The 22236-nt window shown below is 34.6% G+C and overlaps 1 protein-coding gene across 6 annotated transcripts in view; it reads left to right on the forward strand.

Annotated features, from left to right (window-relative positions):
- The first annotated feature begins 577 nt into the window (after positions 1-577).
- Positions 578-22236, forward strand: part of Gabra1 (gamma-aminobutyric acid type A receptor subunit alpha1) — a 53785-nt gene continuing 32126 nt past the window's right edge. Inside the window, exons 1-4 of one of the 6 annotated variants that reach the window (XM_051180924.1) lie at positions 578-667; positions 3803-3891; positions 7446-7555; positions 21453-21520. In XM_051180924.1, coding sequence (XP_051036881.1) covers positions 593-667; positions 3803-3891; positions 7446-7555; positions 21453-21520 — 342 coding nt within the window. In that variant the 5' untranslated portion in view covers positions 578-592. Of the gene's footprint in view, positions 668-984; positions 1389-1489; positions 1526-1920; positions 1946-2512; positions 2538-3606; positions 3688-3802; positions 3892-7445; positions 7556-21452; positions 21521-22236 lie in introns of those variants that run through there. The other 5 variants (XM_051180926.1, XM_051180927.1, XM_051180928.1 and 2 more) reach the window with 5 other exon arrangements.

Below are 22236 nucleotides of genomic sequence, written 5' to 3' on the forward strand. Positions count from 1 at the left end.
GAAAATTCAGTTAGGAAGATATCGAACACACACACACACACACACACACACACACACACACACACACACACACACACACACACTGCATGCATAATTTATCTGTGGGTGAAGAACTCCTAGGGCAGGTGATAAAAGAGGGCAGAGAGAAAAAAAAATAGATTAAACCTTCTACTTTTTTTTTTTTTTTTTTTTTTTTTTTTTGCCTGACTTCTAAACATCCCCCCCCCCTCCCGTTTTTCTGATCCAAGAATGATGGAGTTCATGGCAAAGGCATGTTTCCGGAAATGGAGATATGCCTCTCAAACCCAAAAATGTTTTATGTGAAGTTAAATATTTCACATTCGGAAATCCAGTAAAATCCAGAGTTAAGGACGTCTGTGTTTCTGCGTTGTGCGTTTCACAACAACGCACTCAGACAAAGGTTAAAAGCCCAGTTCCGAAGCCTGCTTGGCTGTCCTTTATGCTACAAATGAAAGGCAGGGTGCAAAGCGCTCAGAACCTGAGAAAGTACGAAGGACTCTAAAGCTAGGGGCCCATTCCCTGCCTGCCAGGGTTCTTCCCTGCTGTCCCTCACTGTTCCTGGCTCTGCAACATGAAGCGATTTAGACATATGTGTGGGAGTGTTCAAGGGAGAACAAGTAGAGAGGACAGAGCGCTCCCCACACGTGTAAGCCTGCATCTCCCTGCTTCGTAGCTTGCGTTCATTCATATGCATGCAACGGTTAAATATTTGATCGGAGATAGCTGAGTTACAAAGGATCGGTTGTGCTATAATGAATACACCTTAGCATAGTGTGCTCTCAGAAATCTCAAGAGAGAAAAGATCCTAAGTGTAGCCCCCATGTGTAACGCTTTCTACCGTTCCCTGCCCCCATTCCCAGTCCCAAGTCCCACCCCCCCAAAAAAATAAAGGAATGTTTGCAGCAGATTGAAGAAATATTTGAGTCGGCAGCAACAGAGAAGGGGATTAGGGCCAGAATGGTGCAAGTTAAATTGCGCTGCATATAAAAAAATGGGCGGATTGGTGTCCAGATCCAGTGGCTGGTACCACCTTCCTTTCTAAAATAAAATCTCTCTGGCATGAAGTCACCGCCTATTTCACATCCGGTTTGCGCTGGGACGTATTACTACTGTCTTGGTACAGAGAAATCTTTTGTTGTATAGCTGCAAATTGGATATTGGGAAGCAAATTTGGGTATGAAATCTCCAGTGCAGGAGCACGCAGAGTCCATGATGGCTCAGACCGAGTGAGTGAGCGCGGCGCGAGGACGCCCTCAGCCCGGCGCGCCCGCGCTCGCACACTCGCGCAGCTCCGGCTCAACGCGATCCTCTCTCCCACACTTTTCTCCCGGTTCTGGAGCGATCCGGTGCCCAGAGGGGGCCCCGAGGTAAGTGAGACTTCGGACCGCGAAAACCCAGAGCTTGCAACGCGCCTTTGTCGTAGCTAGAGAGGCAGAGACAGATGCTTTAGTGGTGAAGAGAAGAGAGCAGGAGCCAGCAGGACAGGAGCTGAAGCTGGAAGCAGGTAGAAAGAAGGAATATTTTTCTTTCAGGGTGAAAACTGCAGCAATATAGGGGCAGAATTTTCTCTCTTCCTTCTTTCCTCCCTGAGGCAGATTTTAATATACCCTGAGGGGTAGGTGGTGACATGTTGTTTTGATTTGTTTCTTTTCTTTCTTTTTTTCTTTCTTTCTTTTTTTTTTTTTTCTGGCCAAGGGGAGATAGGGTGAGTTGGGGAGGGGCTGGGGTTTGCCATCAGCTGAAGTTAAGAGGCTAAAACAGAAAACCTGTCACCCTGTTTCTTCCTGGGGAAGACTCACTCATCCTGCCTGAACACGTCTCTTCTCCCCTTTCCAGCGACCGCTGCTGAAATGCCCTCTGGTGTAGGGGTCTCTCATTTGGGAAAGGTTGAAGCTGAACTTACTTGATCTGGGTGGCAGAGGAGGTGGGTAGGCTTAGGGGCAGGATGAGGTGGAAACGGGTAAGGATACAGCTCTGTGTTCCCCTTTCAACTATTTTGTTTGTATTCGCAAGAAACTTTCTTCCTCCACAACTGAAGTGCCATGGCAGGTTTGTTTTCCTCCAAATATCAGAGGAGTCCAAAAGCTATGGTGTCTGGGCATGGGGTTCTGTTTCCTTCACTCCTTTAGGACTTTCTCCCTTTCAAGAACCGGTGGGAATTAACAGGACTGAGAGAAGTTATTTTCCTTTTCAGAACAGATGTTATTTTTTTTTAAGGGTGGATTATCGTTGTGTGATTTGGATCCAATATTTTAACTTAATGATATTTATCCAAGATGTCATGTCACATTCTAACTCTGTGTGTCAAAACCTTTCACCAAATGAAGAGAAATCTATGATGAAGCTCACAGTTATTATATTTACATCGTTCTACTCTAAACAAATTCTGGTTCTGATTCCTTGCTTACATGCCTGTTTGTGAGGGTTTTTACTGATTGAAATGATCCCGGAGAGTGTGGAGAGCATTTTGTTGATGTATTTAAAGGCATAGCACATGGAACTAGACAGTGCTCAAGGTAAAAAAAAAAAAAAAAAAAAAAAAAAAAAAAAAAAAAAAAAGGTTTTATAATAATGATTCAATCTATTTATCCTTGATACTACTAAGGAAGGAGTTAAGATTTAGGGAAATGGTACAATAAACCACATGTTATAGTTTTCATAGTAGGACTGGAATTAATTTCAGTGCATTTAAGTAACTATATCTGCTTCTTAACCAGGTAGTGCTCAGGATGTTGAAATTTAGCTTCATAATTATGAATATATACACACATAATTATATGAATACATACAACACATGTATATATGTCTATAAGCTCTCCATTCTAAACTCCTTTATTCTTGCAGTATCCCCCTACCACATCCAAATTCAACAATCAGATAATGATTGGCTGCACTTCACCTAAGTGGGAATAAATATCCCCTTCTTTTCATGCAAGGCAAACCACTTAAGCTTCCATCTGTTTGAGATGAAGCATTTTCTAGCAGCAACCTGGAGGAAATCAGAGAATGCATACTAGATATGTGTGGGCATGTTTGTGTGCATTGATGTGTGTGTATGTATGTGTGAGAAGGGGGATGAGAGAGAGGGAAGAGAGGGAGAGAGGGAGAGTAGCAGCAGCACATGGACTGACTATAAAGTGTATCCTTTAGCTTCACAGAAACATTAGTGAGCATATTCAACAACCACAGAGGAGAAGCACGACTTTGGCATTCAACAGTGTGTTTCCAATGGTTTTTATAAAAAGGTAAATACACTTGCTTCTGAAATCAAGGTATATCCAGAATTCAGAGATGCGTTCAGTCAACAGGAGTTGTTAGCCCACCTCATCCCACCTACCTATGTGTTCTCTTGATAAAGATACGAAGCTTAAATATTTCCATACAGGTTTTGCCACAGGGACCCAAGTCACAAAGGTCATTTTTTTTTTTCAGATGACAAACAACAACAGAAAGGAATAAGTCAGCAAGTCATGACAATTTAAAGGCTATTTTAGAAAACTCATAGCTTTTGTGCTGAGCAATAGTGTCATCTGAAAGCATTGTCACCTTGTATTCTTTTACAGGATAAACTAAAATGCTGGTATATTTCTGAATGGCGAGATGGTGAGGAAGGTGGAGAGTGGATGGCCCAGGTTTCCATTGCTTCCGATGAGGTGTCATATTCCAGTGAGGTCATTTCCTGACTTCAAAGCATTCATCTAAACTGCCTCAGTCATCTCTAGTGGTTAGAACCTGATGTTTCTTGCAAGACACACTGATCTCTGTGTATTCCCCTTTTCAGCTGCACAAGCCCGTGATGAAGAAAAGTCCTGGTCTCTCTGACTATCTTTGGGCCTGGACCCTACTTCTCAGCACTCTGTCAGGAAGAAGGTGGGGACACTTTATTTTAAATCTGCATGACAATTTCTGAAATTTTTTATTTATTCCATCAGGGGAAGAGAATTGTTATAGGTGAATTCATGACTAAGGGAATTCAAAAAACTTTACTGTAATAAAACTTCAGCTAAAACTAAAGAATAATAGAACATGAAAATAACTTTATTATTGGTTTGTTCACTAGAACATACTGGTCAAGCTTTTGTTTTTGCTAGGAAATACATGAGTTCAAGTTTTAAGTCTGATATTGAACTTTGAGGTTTTCATTTGTATCTGAACAAAGCATGCAGTTTCCCAATTTGCAGAAAAAGTTACCTGATTAATTTCTTTATGCCTTATAAGTTGTAAATTAATTTTCCAACAATAAATGTTCTATTTACAAAAGCCATAGAGTAACTTGTAAAAGCATGGAAATAGAAAACTTAAAATAATATTTATTTTGTCATGTCTGTAAAGACATGCATGTTATATTTTTAAACTATGGTTAATAAGCTGAGATGGACTATACCAGATGGATATTATAAAACACTAGAAAAAATTAAACTGTGTTAATCAAGTACTAGGAAGACATTTTGTGAATAAATTTCAGTAACTTGAACTAACAAAAATATTTTCTAATTACCCAATCAAGAATATGAGATATTGTGATAGCAACTCTCTAAAAGACCAAATAGTTTATATTGTGCTTTCTCTACTTTAATAATTTTTGAGTAGTATATTTCTGTGACTCATTAGAAGGTATTCAGGTATTTGACATATCCTAAAATCCTGAACTCCTTGAAATGTCATAGGAAGTGAATCTTTATGAGTAAAATCAGAGATATGGAGTCACCTGGAAAGGTACAGATTTCTGAGGATTGATTTTAAATGTTGACTGTTACTTTTTAGTATTATTACACAAATAAATATCAGATGAATCAGGATCACATTACTGTCAGATGCTCTTCATTTGAGGAATTAAGTGATAACTGAATTTTGAAAAATTATATGAAGTGTTACTATTATAATGACCTGTAGATGGAGTTAGTGCACAGTGTTTTATTACAGAGTGGAATCTGGAATCAAAAGCAGGTTTAGTAACTGACATTTCTCTTCAAAATTCATATTCAGTTTAGGGCACTCTATATTGGTATTAGTATCTATACCTTCCAAAAGTTATCTTAATTTTTCTCCTAGGGTTCTTATGTGGAAGTTGTAACTTTATATAGGGAATGACAAGTAAGGTTGAACAGGAGCCTGGATACAAAATCACAATAAAGGAAGATTTCCATCCCAAAAGGGATAGCAGGGCTGGTCTTGTTTGGGAGGGGGCTGATCTCTTTGGTATTTGCATTCCAATGCTAACAATTGCAGAAGGCAAGATTTGTAAACTGAAAAGATTTCTTGCCTTTTACATAAGCTGTGGGAACACAGGGAGCACAGTTAAAGGCAACAGTTACCAGGGATTCTGAGGGTTGTGTTAGCAGTTTAACCATTCTCTGATGTCACCCTAACTCATCTTTCCCCTCTTAAATTTATTACTTTCTCCATAAGAGTTTTTCTCTATGGAGAGTTTCCTGAATCCTAAGGTGTGTTCCTATTTCATTCTCATCTTTATCAAGATGACCTTCCAATGTCCTTGGAAGATGCATGGATGGCATTTGGTTTTGTGACAATAAATTTTTATAAATAATCACTTTCGGAAAACTGCTTTTGCTTTTGCCTTACTGCTGTCATCTGCAATGAGACATGCGGGAAATCACGAGCTTACTGAAAAATTTGATTAAAAAAAAAAAAAACATAAAACAAAAGAACAAAAAACAAAGTTAAACAGCAAGATGTTTAATTTTGCTAAACGAAGTCCTCAATTTGTGTGATGTGGATGGATTAATGTTTAATTTCAGGGAATGAAAAATGATTTTATAGAAATGAATTCTATATATTTAATATTACAGATATATTTTAGTTATAACTTTTGATTTACTTTTATTTATGACTATTGCATTAAAACTTAACCAGCAAAGTAGTCATTGAAATTATATACAGCCCAATGAACTTCTATACAGCTAGAACAGGCATGCAGAATAGGAGCAGTGAAGATTCCCATTCGATTTTATCCTTTCGGTATTGAATGTCTTTATACTTATCCATTGCAGAACTAGAAAACTAATTATCTTTGTATTCTTAAAATTGGCCATTATCTGCACCAGGCCTTCCTTATTTAGACTAGTAAATTTGACGTGTGATATTTTTATTTGCAAGTTTTAAATAAAATTTTATAAAAGTAAGAAAAAGAAAAGTAGTATTTTAACCTTTGCTTATGCAGAATTAACTACTTACAAAACAGCATTTGTTTCTGATGTAGTAATAGGTTATATTTGGTGTTCCTATCAAATAAGTGAATTCTGGTTTAAAATGCCACTGTTTTTGCATGTATTCATTAACTATGTAACTACACATGAGTGAAGCAAAAGAATAATAAAACTTAAATATGAAGTATGTAGATGTGTTACCCTTTCTTAGTTTTACACCCTATATTCACTTTCTCTTTCCATTCAAGATCAGAGCTAGACCTGTTATCAGTCAGTGAGTGTATATTCTTTCTAAGATAGAAACATCTTCTCTCCAAGGATTTTGAAGGTGTCATGCTAGTCATTATATAAACTAAGATTAAATCTGCATAGATAATAAAATGATTGGTTGAAGAAACACAAAGTATATGAAGTGCAACCCCATAGGGTTGAAAGCCAGAATAAAAATACTAAGGGATAGAAACCATATCCTCAAATAGAAACGGGAATTGCTGCTCCTTTACAGAGGGTGGAAATAAAGTGTTAACTCTGAAGGTGAAGAAAACTGAGTTCTGGCCTGAGGCACACTCCTAAGTAGTGGTATCTTAAAGCACAATGCTAAGATTTTTTTGCACCTTACATCAAGAGTGTTAATCTTGACTTTTTTGAACGATTCTACTATGTCTAATCCCAGAAATGACCAAAGTTCAGCCAAATAAATGTTTATATACAATTTCAAATTATGTTCATACATCTTTATGGATCAAAATTTCCACATTGATAAAAATATAATTTATATAATAAATTGTTTACATATCTTCCTTTCCTTAATATCTTAAAAGGACATCAAAAAATGAAAAGCAAAGAAGAAAGTTTGGTAGGTGAAAATTTGCATATTAAATTTTAAAATGAACCTTTAAATTAGTTTTATAACCTAAGTATAAATGTATGCATGTACCTGAATAAGAATAATGTTGACAGAAGGCTTCCAGATGTTTTTGATAATGTAAGTTAACATTCTTGATTGAACAGGGAAGATCTGTTTCTTCTAAGACTTTCTACCTCTTGAGAACTGAAATGTAGACTTAGAATTTATTTTCTATATTAAAATTAAAAGCCTGTTTCAATTGAGGCCACACATGAGAAAATGACAAGAGTTATAATTACTTTCAAACTCATAACAGCAAAGAAAGAAAATCTGAGAAAGGTTTTGAATGGTAAGAGGCTTTAGTGGAAATTTACAATTTCATGCTATTATTTTCTTTACTTTTTCATCAGCTATGGACAGCCCTCCCAAGATGAACTTAAAGACAATACCACTGTCTTTACGAGGATTTTGGATCGACTCCTGGATGGTTATGACAATCGTTTGAGACCAGGACTGGGAGGTGAGTTACACTCCCACATTTTTTTTTCTTGAGAAATTTTTGTATTGTTAAATCTTTACTAGTATATCTCTACTTTCTCTTCAAGCAATCAATTAAAATGTTAGCATACTTATTGATAATTAATCATATATTAATAGATCACTCAGTGCTAATTCAATTTACTAAGATAGTTTTGTGCACATACATATCTATATATTGAAAGAAGGACACAAAATTCTCATAATGACACAAAAGAGATACATATTATTGACAAGCATAGTGTTTTTTTCTGTCTAATAACTTGGTTATATAAAAAGAAAGATAAAGTTCTCCTATTTAGTATAAGGTTTATCAACTTCACATGCATTACTCTACCTGTACTGAATTGTATCTCTGATTCTTTGCTAGATATAATTACTTTAAAAGATTGTATATTCAATCATATATTTGTGTTATATTACCCCCATCTCTAGGATTAAAGGTAAATAGAATAGATGCTAATGTTTTGTTTTTAAATTTGCCTTTGAACATATTCTCTAATTTTCTTTAGTAAAGTTTATGCTTCTTGTAAAAGTAGTTAATTGATTAATTAACTGAAGACTTTCTGCTTAGAAAGAAAACATTATTCAATATTATGCATTTAATATTATATATGCCATAGTTCATAGTTCCAGAACTTGCATGCTTAGTTGAATTGTCTTCAGAAAAAAAATGCACCACATCATTGTGATTGAATAAAGACTAATGAAGTAACATCAAAATATTGATTTTAAAGCAAAACAAATAAAGCAAGGAAAGAGACGCTATTGAAAGTCTCATAGGAATTCAACATATGACTCTATGACTCCAAGTTACAGCAGAATTCTCACCTTTACAAAGCAGGAGAAATGAATAGTAATATTTAACTCACAGTATGAAAAACCACTTTTTATTAAGTTAGAGCAGATAAAGGAAGCTAAGTTTAAGAACTCAAACACTGGCTTTCAAACAACACAGTATCATGGATTTAGAACTATTCATTCATTCATTCTTTGTTCAGAGGTAGGATTGGAATAAAAGACCTTGCCTACAATAGTCATGCTCTACTCCTGAGCTACATTCCCAGACTCAGAGTCTCTAAAAATATATATGACTTACATATTATAATCCCATGAATGGAAATCATGAGTCTATTTTGAAGCTGCAAATATCATTATCATCAGATAGTTTAAGAGCAAAACACCTCACCAAAGTCACACACACACACACACACACACACACACACACACACACACACACACACACCACACACGGTCGTTCTCAAGTTCAAACATCAGTTTTTGGCCATGATTTCTTCAGATTTGGCCTCCACCTTGTGTTCTTTTAACTTCTTGGGGAGTGCATAATATTCTAAATTTTCTGAATATAATATTATGTAGTAGACGCAGAAGTGTGAGGAAGGGGGTAAACACATTAAGTCTATGGCTTCAAAAGCAGCCTAGGCAGTATAGGAAGCCTCTCTGTCAAGGAAAGTAAAACCTTAAATTTGAAGTGGAATATTCATAAGATGGACAGCATAGATCTGTTCACAATGCAGGAATATAATATAATTATATGTCTAAGCATCTGGATTGACTCTAAGAAATTTGCCATCTTTGCATAGAATTTGAATAAATTGCAAAGATTAGAGATCAGGATTGAATGTTCGAAAAGATGTAACTAAGGGGTTATTGATACAATTTATAAAAAGGAAGGCTTCTGAAAATGTTGATGTATTTTCCTTTACTTAATGTTTATCCTGTCTCAGGTCAATCCATAGAATAGCAGAAGAATGAATTTTATGCAAAAGTTCATAAATAATATTTGATTATTTATATGCATTTTAGTTTATGCAGAAGGTGTGCATGTGACTTTTAATTTGCTAGAGAATTTTACATAAACACACATACACACTTCCTTTAATGATCATTTGTGAGTGTACTGTTATTACAGTCTACATAAAAAGGTATGACTGCTAATTTTCCTTTAATTTTATATTCTAATTCCTTAAGAAATATATTGTACAAACACAAAACCACGGAGAGTCATATATTGCAAATGAACAGACAGTCTAAAGTATATATTCACAGTTAATTTTTGAATCTATGACATTACAAGATTTTCTTAGAAAAATAGCTACACTAGTTTATCAGAATATTATTATTTTTAGTTTGGAATTACTTTATCTCTGAAAATAAAAAAAAAAAAACTTGTGGGTTAGAGAAAAGATATAATGGTTGATGTCATAAAGATCAGCTATACTCTTGTATGATAATAGCAACTCAGGATTTAGAAAATATATTTTTTCATTTTAATTGATCTTTTTTTTCTTATTTTATACATCAATCCTAGTTCCCTTTCCCTCCCTCCATCCCATGCCCCCTGACCACCCTCCCATCCCATCACTCCCCACTCCACAGGGAGGGTAATGCCTTCCAGGAGGGATCAACAAAATCTGTGAAGTCATTTGGTGTAGGGACTAGGCCCTCCCTCCTGCATCTAGGTTAGGGGAGTATCCTTCCATGGGGAATTTTCTCCCTAAGTCTCTTTGTGCACCAGGGATACATCCTGGTTTCACTGTCAGAGGTCCCTTAGACTGCCCAGGCCTTCTAACTGAGACCCATGTTCAGGGGGTCTGAGTCAGTACAATGCTGAGTCAGTACAGTCTGGGGAATCTATTAGCTCCCCTTTGTCAGGTCAGCTGTCTCTGTGTGTTTCTGTAGCATGGTCCTGTCCCCATTTTGTTGGACGCCACGAAAAGGTACAGGAAAAAATAGTTTTTAAAAATAAAAGTGTTTTCATCTCTAGGAATGAATTTATTTTTCCATTTATCATTCTTGAAAATGCTGATTTAATGAATATATGATGGTTATAAAAACAAAGGAAAACACAGAGGAAATCTTTCTTCTGTTTCTATTTTAAATGTTGGCTTGGAATGTAATGAAACCAGATGTGCAGGATTTGAGATTTGTTTATTTCTTAACTTGAATATTGACTAATCTTATTTTATATATTTTGTAGGACATTCTTAATTTTTAAGACATAAGCAGCCATGTGACTGTTATAGGATTAAAACAGTTTAAATACATCTTGATACTAAATATCTAGACAATCTGAGTTATAATATGCAGTATATTTCCAGGATATTGATTTTACAAATACAGTCAGCTATGAATTTACAAAAATGGTTGTCTGATTTGACTTGAAATATGGAAATTATTTTCTTCAGGAATAAAATATTTAATATCACATTTGCTACAGATTTCAAATAATGTAAACATGGCATATTACTAGTAAATACCTGTAACAAAATGGAATTCCCATTTATTAGTAGTATTTTACAAACTCATTGGCTTTCAGGAGAAAATATATGGAAAGGAAACAAACTTTATCATATATGAAAACAAGGTAAAAGTTTCCCAGTACTTTGTTCATAGTTATATCTGAGATGATTTTCTCCCAGAAAGGGGCCCTGCTGACTTCTTCATCATGATAAAACACTGTGAAAAAGATAGGGATGCTTGTTCTGAATGTATTCAGAAAATAGAGATATGATAATGAAGCCTAAGGTTGTGTAAGCAAGTTTTCAATATATAGACCCATTATGACATCTTCAGCTTTACTATTTGTGAGCACACACCTGGATGTAATTAGGAATGAAATTCATGACTTGGCTGATCCAAGTATTGGAAATCAGCTTGCAGACAATATAACACTATAACACTACTGTAAAAGGCTAGCCTCTGCCTCCTTAGCACCAAGAGTCAACCAGAAAAAGTAAATAGAACCATAACACAGGAGGAATCTTCTAATGGAAATTGTGGACTTTTGTTGTTAAAAATGGGTGAAATAAAACAGATTAGAACATGTACAATACTAATAATTGAATATAAAAAGCAAAAATTAATGAGTCAGTGAAGTTCACACATCAAATAAAAAGCAATTGCAAGAAATTTGAATTAAAATTATAAATAGCGAGAAAATGTATAGGATCGTTAATAATTACGGAATTCCTTATCATTTACCATCTCTTGCTTTTGTGGCAAGAAAACAAGCGAATCTTCATGCAACCAGGGAACACAGAGTCTGTTTGACTAACCCAAGTTCAAGTCAAAAGAGCGGCATAGTTTGGGAAATAAAGGTGAAAATCAGATAGAGTGGAAAAATAAGAAAAGATAAGTTTAAGAAGAAAGAAATCAAAACAGAGGCCAGGGGATGGGGAGTGGGACTGAAGTGTTGCAAGAAGTGTCATTGTGACAGAGAGGACAAGAAATAGCTCTAAAGCAGAGGAAGGGAATGGGTAGAATGCAGAGACAAGGAGCTTTTTATGTTTGTCTGTAAACAGGACTAAACGAAGGTCTCAGTGAATTCATTTTTTAAATTTTTTTCTATATGTTAAAATAGATTAAGAATGGCTGGGTGTTCTCCACTTTCCCCCAAACTAAGCAACTATATAGACTAGGTGAAACTCGTTTTGCCTTTACATAGGCTTATTTCCAACTCCAGAAACTGTAAAAAATAATCCACAGGTAGTCACCAAATGCTTAATGATGAAGAAAGATTTCATAGGTCTATGAACAAGCAATATCCTCTGGCCACATCCTTTCTTTTCGTCTCTTTTTAAAGACTTTTTTCATTTTATGGTATGTTTCATTCCCACTATGAACTAGGCTGGCATATAGTGAACACATTGTACAGATCTCTTCATTTCACTCTTTCGAAAATAAACTTGGATAATTTCATGTTTAGCTAGAAAAAAAATAGAATGGAGAACAAGAGATAAAATGTCAGTAAAGTCACAATTAAAGGGCTTACAGAAACTCCTCATACCTTCTTCTTTTTGCTTCTTGAATTTCCTGGAGATGCTGGTAACAATTTCTAAATGTAGTTTTAAATTTAATTGTAACAAATAATGCATGGAATGATGGATGGCTCCAAAAAGATTTCATCACTAAACTACACAGATAAGGAAAGCCAAGGAAAGAGATATGAGTGAATATTTCTAATGTTATAAGTCCTTTTAGGTGAGTTGGAAAGTATAGTTTATAGATACATAGGCGTTTAGACAGCCAGCAATTCTATCCCTGCTACAAACTACATTATTTAGCTGAATGTTTTTTTATTTGTATTATAAATATTGTTTTAAATTTTTTGTTTTAATCTTGTTCTTTTTCTGAATAAAAATTAATAGGTTAATAGGTATTTAAGCAACTCTTTGGGACATTGGCAACCTTAGATACTCAAGGTATTTTAGAAGTAGCATGTTTAAGAACTAATCTTAGCCTAAGGTTCATGTACTGGCTACTTTTATGTCGACTTGATACAATATAGAGTCATTTGGAAGCAGGAACATCAAATGAAAAAAAAAAAAATGGCCTGTGGCCTGTCTGTGGTGCATTTTCTTAACTGATGATTAATGAGGAAGGGCCCAGATGACTCAGGTGGTACCACCCTGGGAAAGTAGTCCTTCATGTTGTAAGAAAATAGGCAAATAAACCTAGGAAGAAGCAAGCCAGTAAGAAGCACTCCTCCAAGATTTTTGCATCAGCTCCTTCCTCCAGGTTTGCCTGATGGTAGTTCTGGTTTTGACCTCTCATCTCAATATAAAGTATGGTGTGAAAATATATGTTGAAATAAATCCCTTTTCCCAAGCTTTGTTTAGTCTTGGTGTTTATCTTAGTAGCAGAAACCTTAACTAAAATAGCATCCTTTATCTTTATCATTAGAATAGTCTAATACCAGCCTGTAATCTAAACTCTTGAGAGTAAGAGGGCAAGAGCATCAGGAGTTCAAAGCCATCATCTGTTTCAAAATAAATTCAGGCCAGCTCTGCTACAAGAGACCCTGTAAAATGTAAGCCAAGAAACTAAATCAAAATAATTTTCCCAATCTTGATAGGTCAAACCCTCATAAAACATTTTGAGCTGATTGTTAACCATACTATGACAAGAGGACTCAACTTGAAAGAACCAACTGGCCTGAAATTCTTTGTCAATGAAGAAATTATATTGATTTCTTAATGAATTTACTTTTATTTTTCTTTCAAATATGAGAAAAGTGGAAAATTAAAGGAAAGCAAATATGATCACATCATATACTTTGTGTAATAGTTAAATGTTTAGGTCACTAGAAAAGAGGAAACAGTATGGTTTAATTCTTTTTACAATTTATTTTTATTTTGAATTAAAAATTAATTCATGACTTTAGTATTTAATAAAAAGACTTGCAAAAAAACCAAACCAAAACAACAAACAAACAAACAAACATCTACACCCCAAGTTAGCCAGGCCTGAAGTCTATGCAGGTGCAGTTAGGTAATGGACATGAATTGTGAAGGAGCTCCTAAAGCAAATTGTTTTTCAAGTTTTAATTCTGTCACAGATTTTTCATTTTTGATGGTGGATAAGTGCATGAAATAGATTTGATAGTGAAGAAATAAAGTCCAATATGAAACTTCATGGCATCAGAAAGGCTATTTTATACATTTTTAAAAAGAAATCAAATTTAATTGGCTAACTTATAAGATAGCAGTTATTAAAAACCTTTTATGATTATTTGTCATCCCAAGTAGTATTGAAATCAAAGAGAAAAATTATATTCATTTTTAATGTTAAAATACTGGTTTTTAATTTTTGTTTGGAGGACTTTCAAACAATTTGTATTTCTTTCACAATGTAATAGTGTTAGATAATATTAAGAATATTATGTGTACTGAAAAAAATCACAAAATACAAATAAAAAGTTCTGCACATAGAATCCCCCATGACAGCGCCCCTTACCAGCAGGAAGTAGTTTGGAAAGAACAATGCCCAAATACCCAAATATTGTCTATAAATTTTTGTTTTCATTTAAATGGACTTGAATAAATATATAAAAGCTCTGCACATTTAGTCCTTTCTCATTGATGTTTGATATTTTATTTATTTTACAAGCAAATGATCTTGAATAGAGTATTTAAAATTTCTACATTTAGAATTCCTCACTTTAAATTTATTATAGTTTTATGGAGTTGTGGAATAGATGTTCAGATATTTTCAAATGCAACAACCTTCCTCAGAAATGGTAAATCTAGACAGTCTATTACATAGTTGTATTAAAAGAGAAAGACAGCTACCAAACCCCCAAATGACATGGATCAGTAAACAGAGAACCCCTCTGAATGTTTACTGGCTGAAATCTTCAGTTGGCTCATGAATCCAGCTTACGTAATGAATCACCATGATATACTAAGGAATATTCTAGCACATTTATAAACACTCTATTATAGTTTTTGAAGTTGTATGTCAATCATCTATATGATCAATGCCAAGAATTTCCTCAGATAAGAGTAAACCACTGATATGATACTCAGGTTACAATGGCCAGTCCTGGAAAACAGGAATGTGTAATTTCTTGTATCCTATAATTAATCTCTTTCTATCCTTCCCATTTCCCATCTTCATGCCAGTCCCATGAGAGGGCTCTAAAATGTTTACTTCAGATCATTTCATTTTAAGGTAGAATTTGAATTCTCTAAATGAAAATTTATATAATTTTCCAGAGACAAGAATTTCAGAATTAACAATTATACAGAACCACATTTAAGAATATTAACAGAGAGCTAGTTGTTATGTGATAAATTATTACCCAGTATTAATATATCATTACCATATCTCTCAAATACTACTTGGGGTATCATACCTCACAGCTTAATATGAATGTATACATATAAAAAGAAGCTCATATTCCCAAGACTATCATGCATAACCTCCCCTTTAAGTGAACACTCTCTCAGAAAATACCACTCCTAAGACCATAAAAGGAGGAAAAATTTCCATGAAAATAAGATGTATATCATGTTCCATAGTAAAATTATATTTCTCTCCTACATAGATGCTTGTATCATTTGAAGTCTCTGAACCCCAACCCACTAAGTGGTAAAGGACCTGTTAGAAATCTTAAAGCATACCTCTTTACCTTATATCCCCCATTTTAGTAGGTAAACACAAACAAGTTAGGATAATTTACAAATTAACCAGGGAAGAGCTTCCATTTCTTTCCTGTGGTAATAGGGGGATATAAAGATTGGGAGATAAGTGTCGCTTCAGTCAGGTTGATCTGGAGCTGGGACATGATGGTGTTTATGTGGGAACCCAGGGTATTTCCAGTTCTTAAACAGGACCATTTTAAACTAAGAGTTTTGGATTTATTTTATAAACTCACTAGTGTTAATCCATTTGATCTCAATATAGAATCTCATAAATTAAGAGTGCATGAAAACTTCCCAATGAATTATTCTGAATTGTTCAATTGACAGCATTTTCATGGAACATGTGGCTAATGCCCCATTAAACAAGCTGTTCTGATCAGTATTGCTAAAATGTTGCCTACAACTCTCCCATCTCCCTTTTCTTTTTATTATAGTCCCTCTTTTACTCCACTATTCACATAGTATCAGTTATTTTCTGGAGGTTCAAATAACATAATGTTACTTCTGTACCCAAAAGCTTTCTGTGGCATTAGCAGAAAGGTCAGCTGCTCTGCCATCTACAGAAGCCTTCATTGTGGTCCCACTTACTTCGAAGAGTAATCTCATCCTGTGATCATCAGCATTACTAGGCTCCAGACATGCCAATCTTTTTCTTCTGTCCTCTATATAATCATCTATCTACCTACCTTTCTATCTAGTATCTATCTATCTATCTATCTATCTATCTATCTATCTATCTATCTAATCTTGGTTAAAATATTTTCATTTATAAAGCTAAGAGATGTGCTATAGAACAGAAATATTAGTCATTTTTTCTCACAGTTTTATTACTGTTATAAAGAATTGTGTCTAAACAGCACATTGAAAATGAGAAATAAACTAAATTTACACACATAGCAAATGTTTCTTCAGCCCTACAATCTTATTTAAAAATCATTTTAATGATGATTCATTTATTATTTCTTTATTCATACATGAAAAAAACAGATTTAGAAAGATGCAAGCATGGTACCTAAAATCACATAGTTTTTACTATGAGAAAATCAGAGTTAAAATCTGGGCACTTAAACTCTCAGTCCAATGCACGGTCTACTTTGTTTTTCTCTTTTATGCCTCTGGCACTAATCATAGGTTTGAAATATCACTTCAGAGCCTCTAGTATTTCAATACTTTCAATATGGCTCAATATTGTCGGAAAGTCTAGGTCAAAGAGATTTGTTGTCTGGCAGTTAGAAGGCAATTCACTATTTCTATAAGTTTTAAAATAAAAAATATTACTTTGATTTATTATTATGTCCTCCAAAACTATAGTAAAAATCATCATTGTGAATCCATTTTATATTAAACAACCACATATTTTTCCTTGGGTTATGAATATATGAAGACATTTACACTTAAATAATCAACTAGTTTCAATTACATTAACTATTGCAAGTCTACTGTAAAGAAAACACTTTTGGGAAAATTATTTGAATATTTCGATATTTGAACAGTTATACATCCAAGTTATTTTAACGGATTCATATTTTTCATCTAATCACCTCATTAAATAAGGGACTTGGGTATGTTTTGATTTTGCTAGGTTATATGTATGTTTACCTAAGTTTCTTTAAGAATCCTGATTCCTGATGTGTGCCCTCAAGAAGAAAGTTTTTTTGTCATGTGATCTCTAGAAAAATGTCTGGCATCATCCAAGTATGCCTAATGAAATATTAGTGTGTTCTTAAAACAGCAAATTCTGGTATTAGAGCATATGATTTAATATTAATTTTTCTTAATTTAGGTAGATGGTAGATGATAAATAGGTGATAGATGTATGATAGATAAATCAATAGATACAGGTAAATGATTTAGACATTTAGACAGGTAAAAGTGTTAGACAGATAATAGAAAATAATATATATATATATATATATATATATATATATATATATATATTTTATCCTCCGTTTAGAGGATAAAAGAAAATGTCAGAGACTAACAGTCAGAAACTCTGGAAGGATAACTATATGATTAGAGAATATAGTGAGGAAGTCATTTCAGATTCTTATGATACAGGGACTTGAGGTCAGATTTCTTGTTTTAAACTATAGCTAAAGTGAGTTCTAACAAATTTCAGAGGCAAGCGCTATTAAATAATAAAGTGAAGTATCTGAAGGTTATGAACTGATATGATTAATAAGTCTCATGCCTAATAAGGATAAAAGATGATAAAATATTTAAATGTAGTTATAATATTTAAAAATTTAAGATGTAGTTATGGTCATTCATGTAAATGCTTTCCATTTTTATCTAAGCTTCACATGACATAGGTACAATTATGCATGACAATAATTTACCTAAACTTAATCATGTTTCATGTTTTACTCCTTTGGCACAATGGTCTTTATAAATAAGATTTTAGGCTGAGCAAGTTATCCCATCACAGGAATTTTTCTCCATAAAGCCAGTTGATTCACACAGGATAAGTTCTGACTCCACTTCCAGGTACCCCCCCCAAAAAAAAATCAAGCCTTGTAACTGTCACTGTCACTCACATTCAGAGGGCCTAGTTAGGTCCCATGCTGTCCCCCCCCCCAACCCCATACTGTCAGTCCAGAGTCCTTGAGCTTCCACTAACTCCAATCACCTTGGTGGTCAGCCTTGATACAGTAGGGAAGGGCTTGGTCCTGCCTGAACTTGATATGCCAGATTTTGTTGACTACCAAGGGAGGCCCTACCCCTACTGAGGAGTGGATGGGGGGGGGGTTTGGGATGTGAGGAGGTAGGAAAAGGGAAGGGAGGGGCAATTGGGGTTCCTATGTAAAATGGAAAATGTTTTTTTAATAAAGTGAATAACTAAATAAATACATAGATTTTAGAACTTCGAAATTTTTGATTATATAGCTGGTCATCTATTAATCATGACTCTTAAAACAATAGAGAGAAAATTGTACCTATGGTCTATACATTTTTATCTAACTTTTTCAGGCCACTTCATCACGGATGATGATACAAATTGGTTCATATTAAAAGATCTGTTAATCATTTGTAGTCGTGGTCAAGTGGTTAAGGTGATGGAATAGAAAAACATCTGCTAGTCCAGTTTCCTTAAACTAGCTACCCTGTGGAATTTCCGTTATTGGAATTTAGTTTTCTTCATATGCAAGAAACAGCAGTGGCATATATTTGTAAGAAAATGCCCCAGTTTGGCAAATGGGTACCAAAGTACAGACAGATTAGTCACCATTCCTAAATGAACATGCATCTCAAGAATGAAAAGTAAAATGTAAAAGCTGACTTAACTTTGACACTACATGCCACTAGGTTACATAAGATATTTATTATGGATTATATGCTTAATAGTCACCATATAAAACTTGAGCCTTGGAAATAATACCAAGTTAACTCAGTTAATCAAAAACAAATAAACAACAGGAATATCATATTCTATGATGAAGAATTATTAGAAAACAAATTTAGTTATACATTTTTCCCATTGCACAGCTTCAGTCGAATTTAACAGCACAACGTGAATTATAAATAATAAAAAAATATTTTCAATAAGAGGCATACTTGGTGTGAAATAATTTGGAATTCAAGTTTTTCTAAGGCTCTAACATCTACTGTTTTTCTTTTGTACCTTTTCATAATAAAGATATGTCTATTTCATCTCATCAAATAAAAGTCTGTGTTATATACAGAAGATAAGAATTAAAAGAGATACCATATAATATGTTAAGCTCTAGCTTTTATAAATACATGGCATTGATTTTCCTTTTGTTACTGTTAATTGAAAAATAGTCACAATATTGTAATAAAATGTGACTAACTGAAGGAATCTTAGGATGAACAATACAGACACATGAAAATATTGTAATGAATTCCATAATATGATTAAGTTTTAGTTATCATATAAAATAATGAGGTATTTTAGATCAGAAAAAAAAATGTGGTTAAAAATACATGGGGGAACAGCTAAACATTGAGCCAAACTCTTAGAATCCACTAGCAGAAAGGCAGGAGTGATGAGCAAAGGGGTCAAGACCAGGCTGGAGAAACCCATAGAAACAGCTGACCTGAAAAAGGGGGAGCATAGACTCCAGTCTGATAGCTGAGAAATCAACATAGAACTGACCCAGATTCTCTGAATGTGGTGTTACTTGGGAGGACTGGGCAGTCTATGGAGCCTCTGGTAGTGGATCAATATTTACTCCTAGTATATGAATCGACTTTGGGAGGTATACTCCCTCAGCCTAAACACATGGGGAGGGCCTGTGCCCTGCTCCAAATGAACCCCATGGAAGGCCTCACCCTACCTGGGGAGAAGAAAGGTGATAGGATGGGGATTGGTGGGGAGAACGGGGAGGACTGGAGGGTGAGGAAACTGGGATTGATAAGTAAAGCAAGCTTGTTTCTAAGTTAAATAAAAAAGATATAATTATCAACAACAACCAAAAATAAGGCATCACACATGCAAACATTAAAAAAAATACATGGGGGAAAAGTCTGTGATAGAGACAGAGGTACACATGAGGGTGGATGCTAGAAGATGCAGAGTCAAGGATGTAAGAGAATGGGTAACATAGCTGAGGTCTGTTGCTGAGTACCTTCATGTCTTCAGCTACAGCCCATTAAGGCTAAGGTTAAAAGTGAGATCTAAATACACAGCTCTATGTTTTTCTTTTTTCTTTCTTTCTTTTTTTTTTTTTATCTTACACGCTATGAAAAAATTAAAACTGCTTAAAGGGTAAACCAGAGATAATTCCAGGATGAGGAATTTTATTGGGTTGTTTTAATATCAAGGAACTATTTCGCTCGGACAAGAAAAAGTGAAATGGTTGTCTCAAACAATATTTCCTCTTATTATTGTTTTTGTTAATTGAGATTAACCTCTTTACGATGAATGTATCCTGGCATCTTGAGCATTCACAAGTGAATAGTGAATAGCTGAAGGAGACAGGCTAGCTCTTGATCCTTAAATGATTTTACTGTCACAGAAATCGGGTGATGTTTTCGGTGTCCTACAGTAGAGACAGAAATGGAAGCCCATATGATACAAGCACTTAACGATTCTGGACCGTCATTTCCAGAAATCATCTGAAAATTACATAGCCCTCTTTCCCATTGTCACTCCTCAGCAAATCTGTTTTTTGTTTTTTTATTTTTTGTTTGTTTTTGTTTTTTTCCAGCCAGCATTGTTTTCGTATTTCTTGGTTAGCAACTCTATTTCTTTGAAAAGATCTGTGTTGAGTTGTCACAAAACTGCAAGAGATATGGTTTATTGATTTATTTATGGGCCATCAGAGGCCACTATAATATAATTACATTCAATGTGAAAACAACACACTAAGTTAACCTTTTCTATGCCACAATATGTTCTTCTCAGCATCAAAACTGAAAATGCCTCCATCCATTGTCATGTTTTTTCCCAGGGAGTAATTTGGGTAATTTAGTTTTGATTTAGTAATAGAAAGCAATCATTTGTAAAGCATATACTGAGACTTCGAAGAGTCCATAAAGCCTGCTAAGGTCTCCTCTCTACCTCCCAGGGGTAGACAATGTACTTGAAAGGTCTGTCTAAGTACGTAAGGATATTTAAACTTCAGGCATATTACTATGCTAACATATTTCTTATTATAATGAGGAGTGAGTGACTCAGTATTACTGAGACAATTGTGTCTGTTCTTCAAAAAATCATTAAGAAGCAGCTAAGACCTCCTGAAATTCAGCCTCCCAAGGAGGCATATTTAGGATCTTTCTTTCTATTGCAAATATTAACTGTGAAATTTATGTGCAAGCAGTCAATTATCAGAACTACACAGTGGACAAGTTTTAAAAATGGCTAATCAAAGCCAATAAATTTCCCATTTGGGTGTGAGTATGTGATATAGTGAGCTCTAATCGGGGCTGTTGATAAACACTCACTGGCACAATTTCCTGCTTCATCAGAGCGTGTAACAGAAGTGAAGACGGACATTTTCGTCACCAGTTTTGGACCTGTTTCGGACCATGACATGGTAAGCAACACTATATGTTTGATTTTTTTTGGGAGGCAGGGATTGTTTAGGTTTTCAAAATTACAGTACATTTGCATCATTTTCCCTTTCCTTTCTTCTTTCTACTCCCTCTTACATACCTTCTCCCTTCATGTGTGTACATGAAATCATGGGGTCCTTTTATCGTTATTGTTATACATGTCTAACAATGTACATATGCTGTTCAGCCCATTTAGTGTTCCTTGTGTGAGAGTGCTTTCAGGCCTGACCACTTGGTATTTGATAACCAATCAGGGAACTCATTCCTAAGGAAGACTAATTCTCTCCCTCTCAGCCTTATTAGTTGCCTTTGTCTTTTAGTTCTTTGTCTTCTAGTGGATCCCTGTGAGAATTTCCCTTTTCATGTTAGCAAGATTACTGGTGTTGTACTTCCATTCTTGTGTAGGCAGATGCATGTTTGAGCATGAGTGACACTTACCTGACATTTCTAGTACTGTCAATATTAATACTTTTAAATTGTATGTTTTAAAAGAAAAGTATAGACTATTTGAGGAACAACTTGACAAGCCGTGGTTGATTATAATTCTGTGCCTTTGTGTGTATTATAATGAATTCACATGTGTATACTGCCTATATATATTCTCATAACATAACATAACACACACACACACACACACACACACACACACACTATTTATGTGTTTATCAATCAACCATGACAATGTTCTCCTTTTCAC

Source organism: Phodopus roborovskii, unplaced genomic scaffold, assembly GCF_943737965.1.
Source record: "Phodopus roborovskii unplaced genomic scaffold, PHOROB, whole genome shotgun sequence".
In the NCBI taxonomy this organism is placed as follows: domain Eukaryota; kingdom Metazoa; phylum Chordata; class Mammalia; order Rodentia; family Cricetidae; genus Phodopus; species Phodopus roborovskii.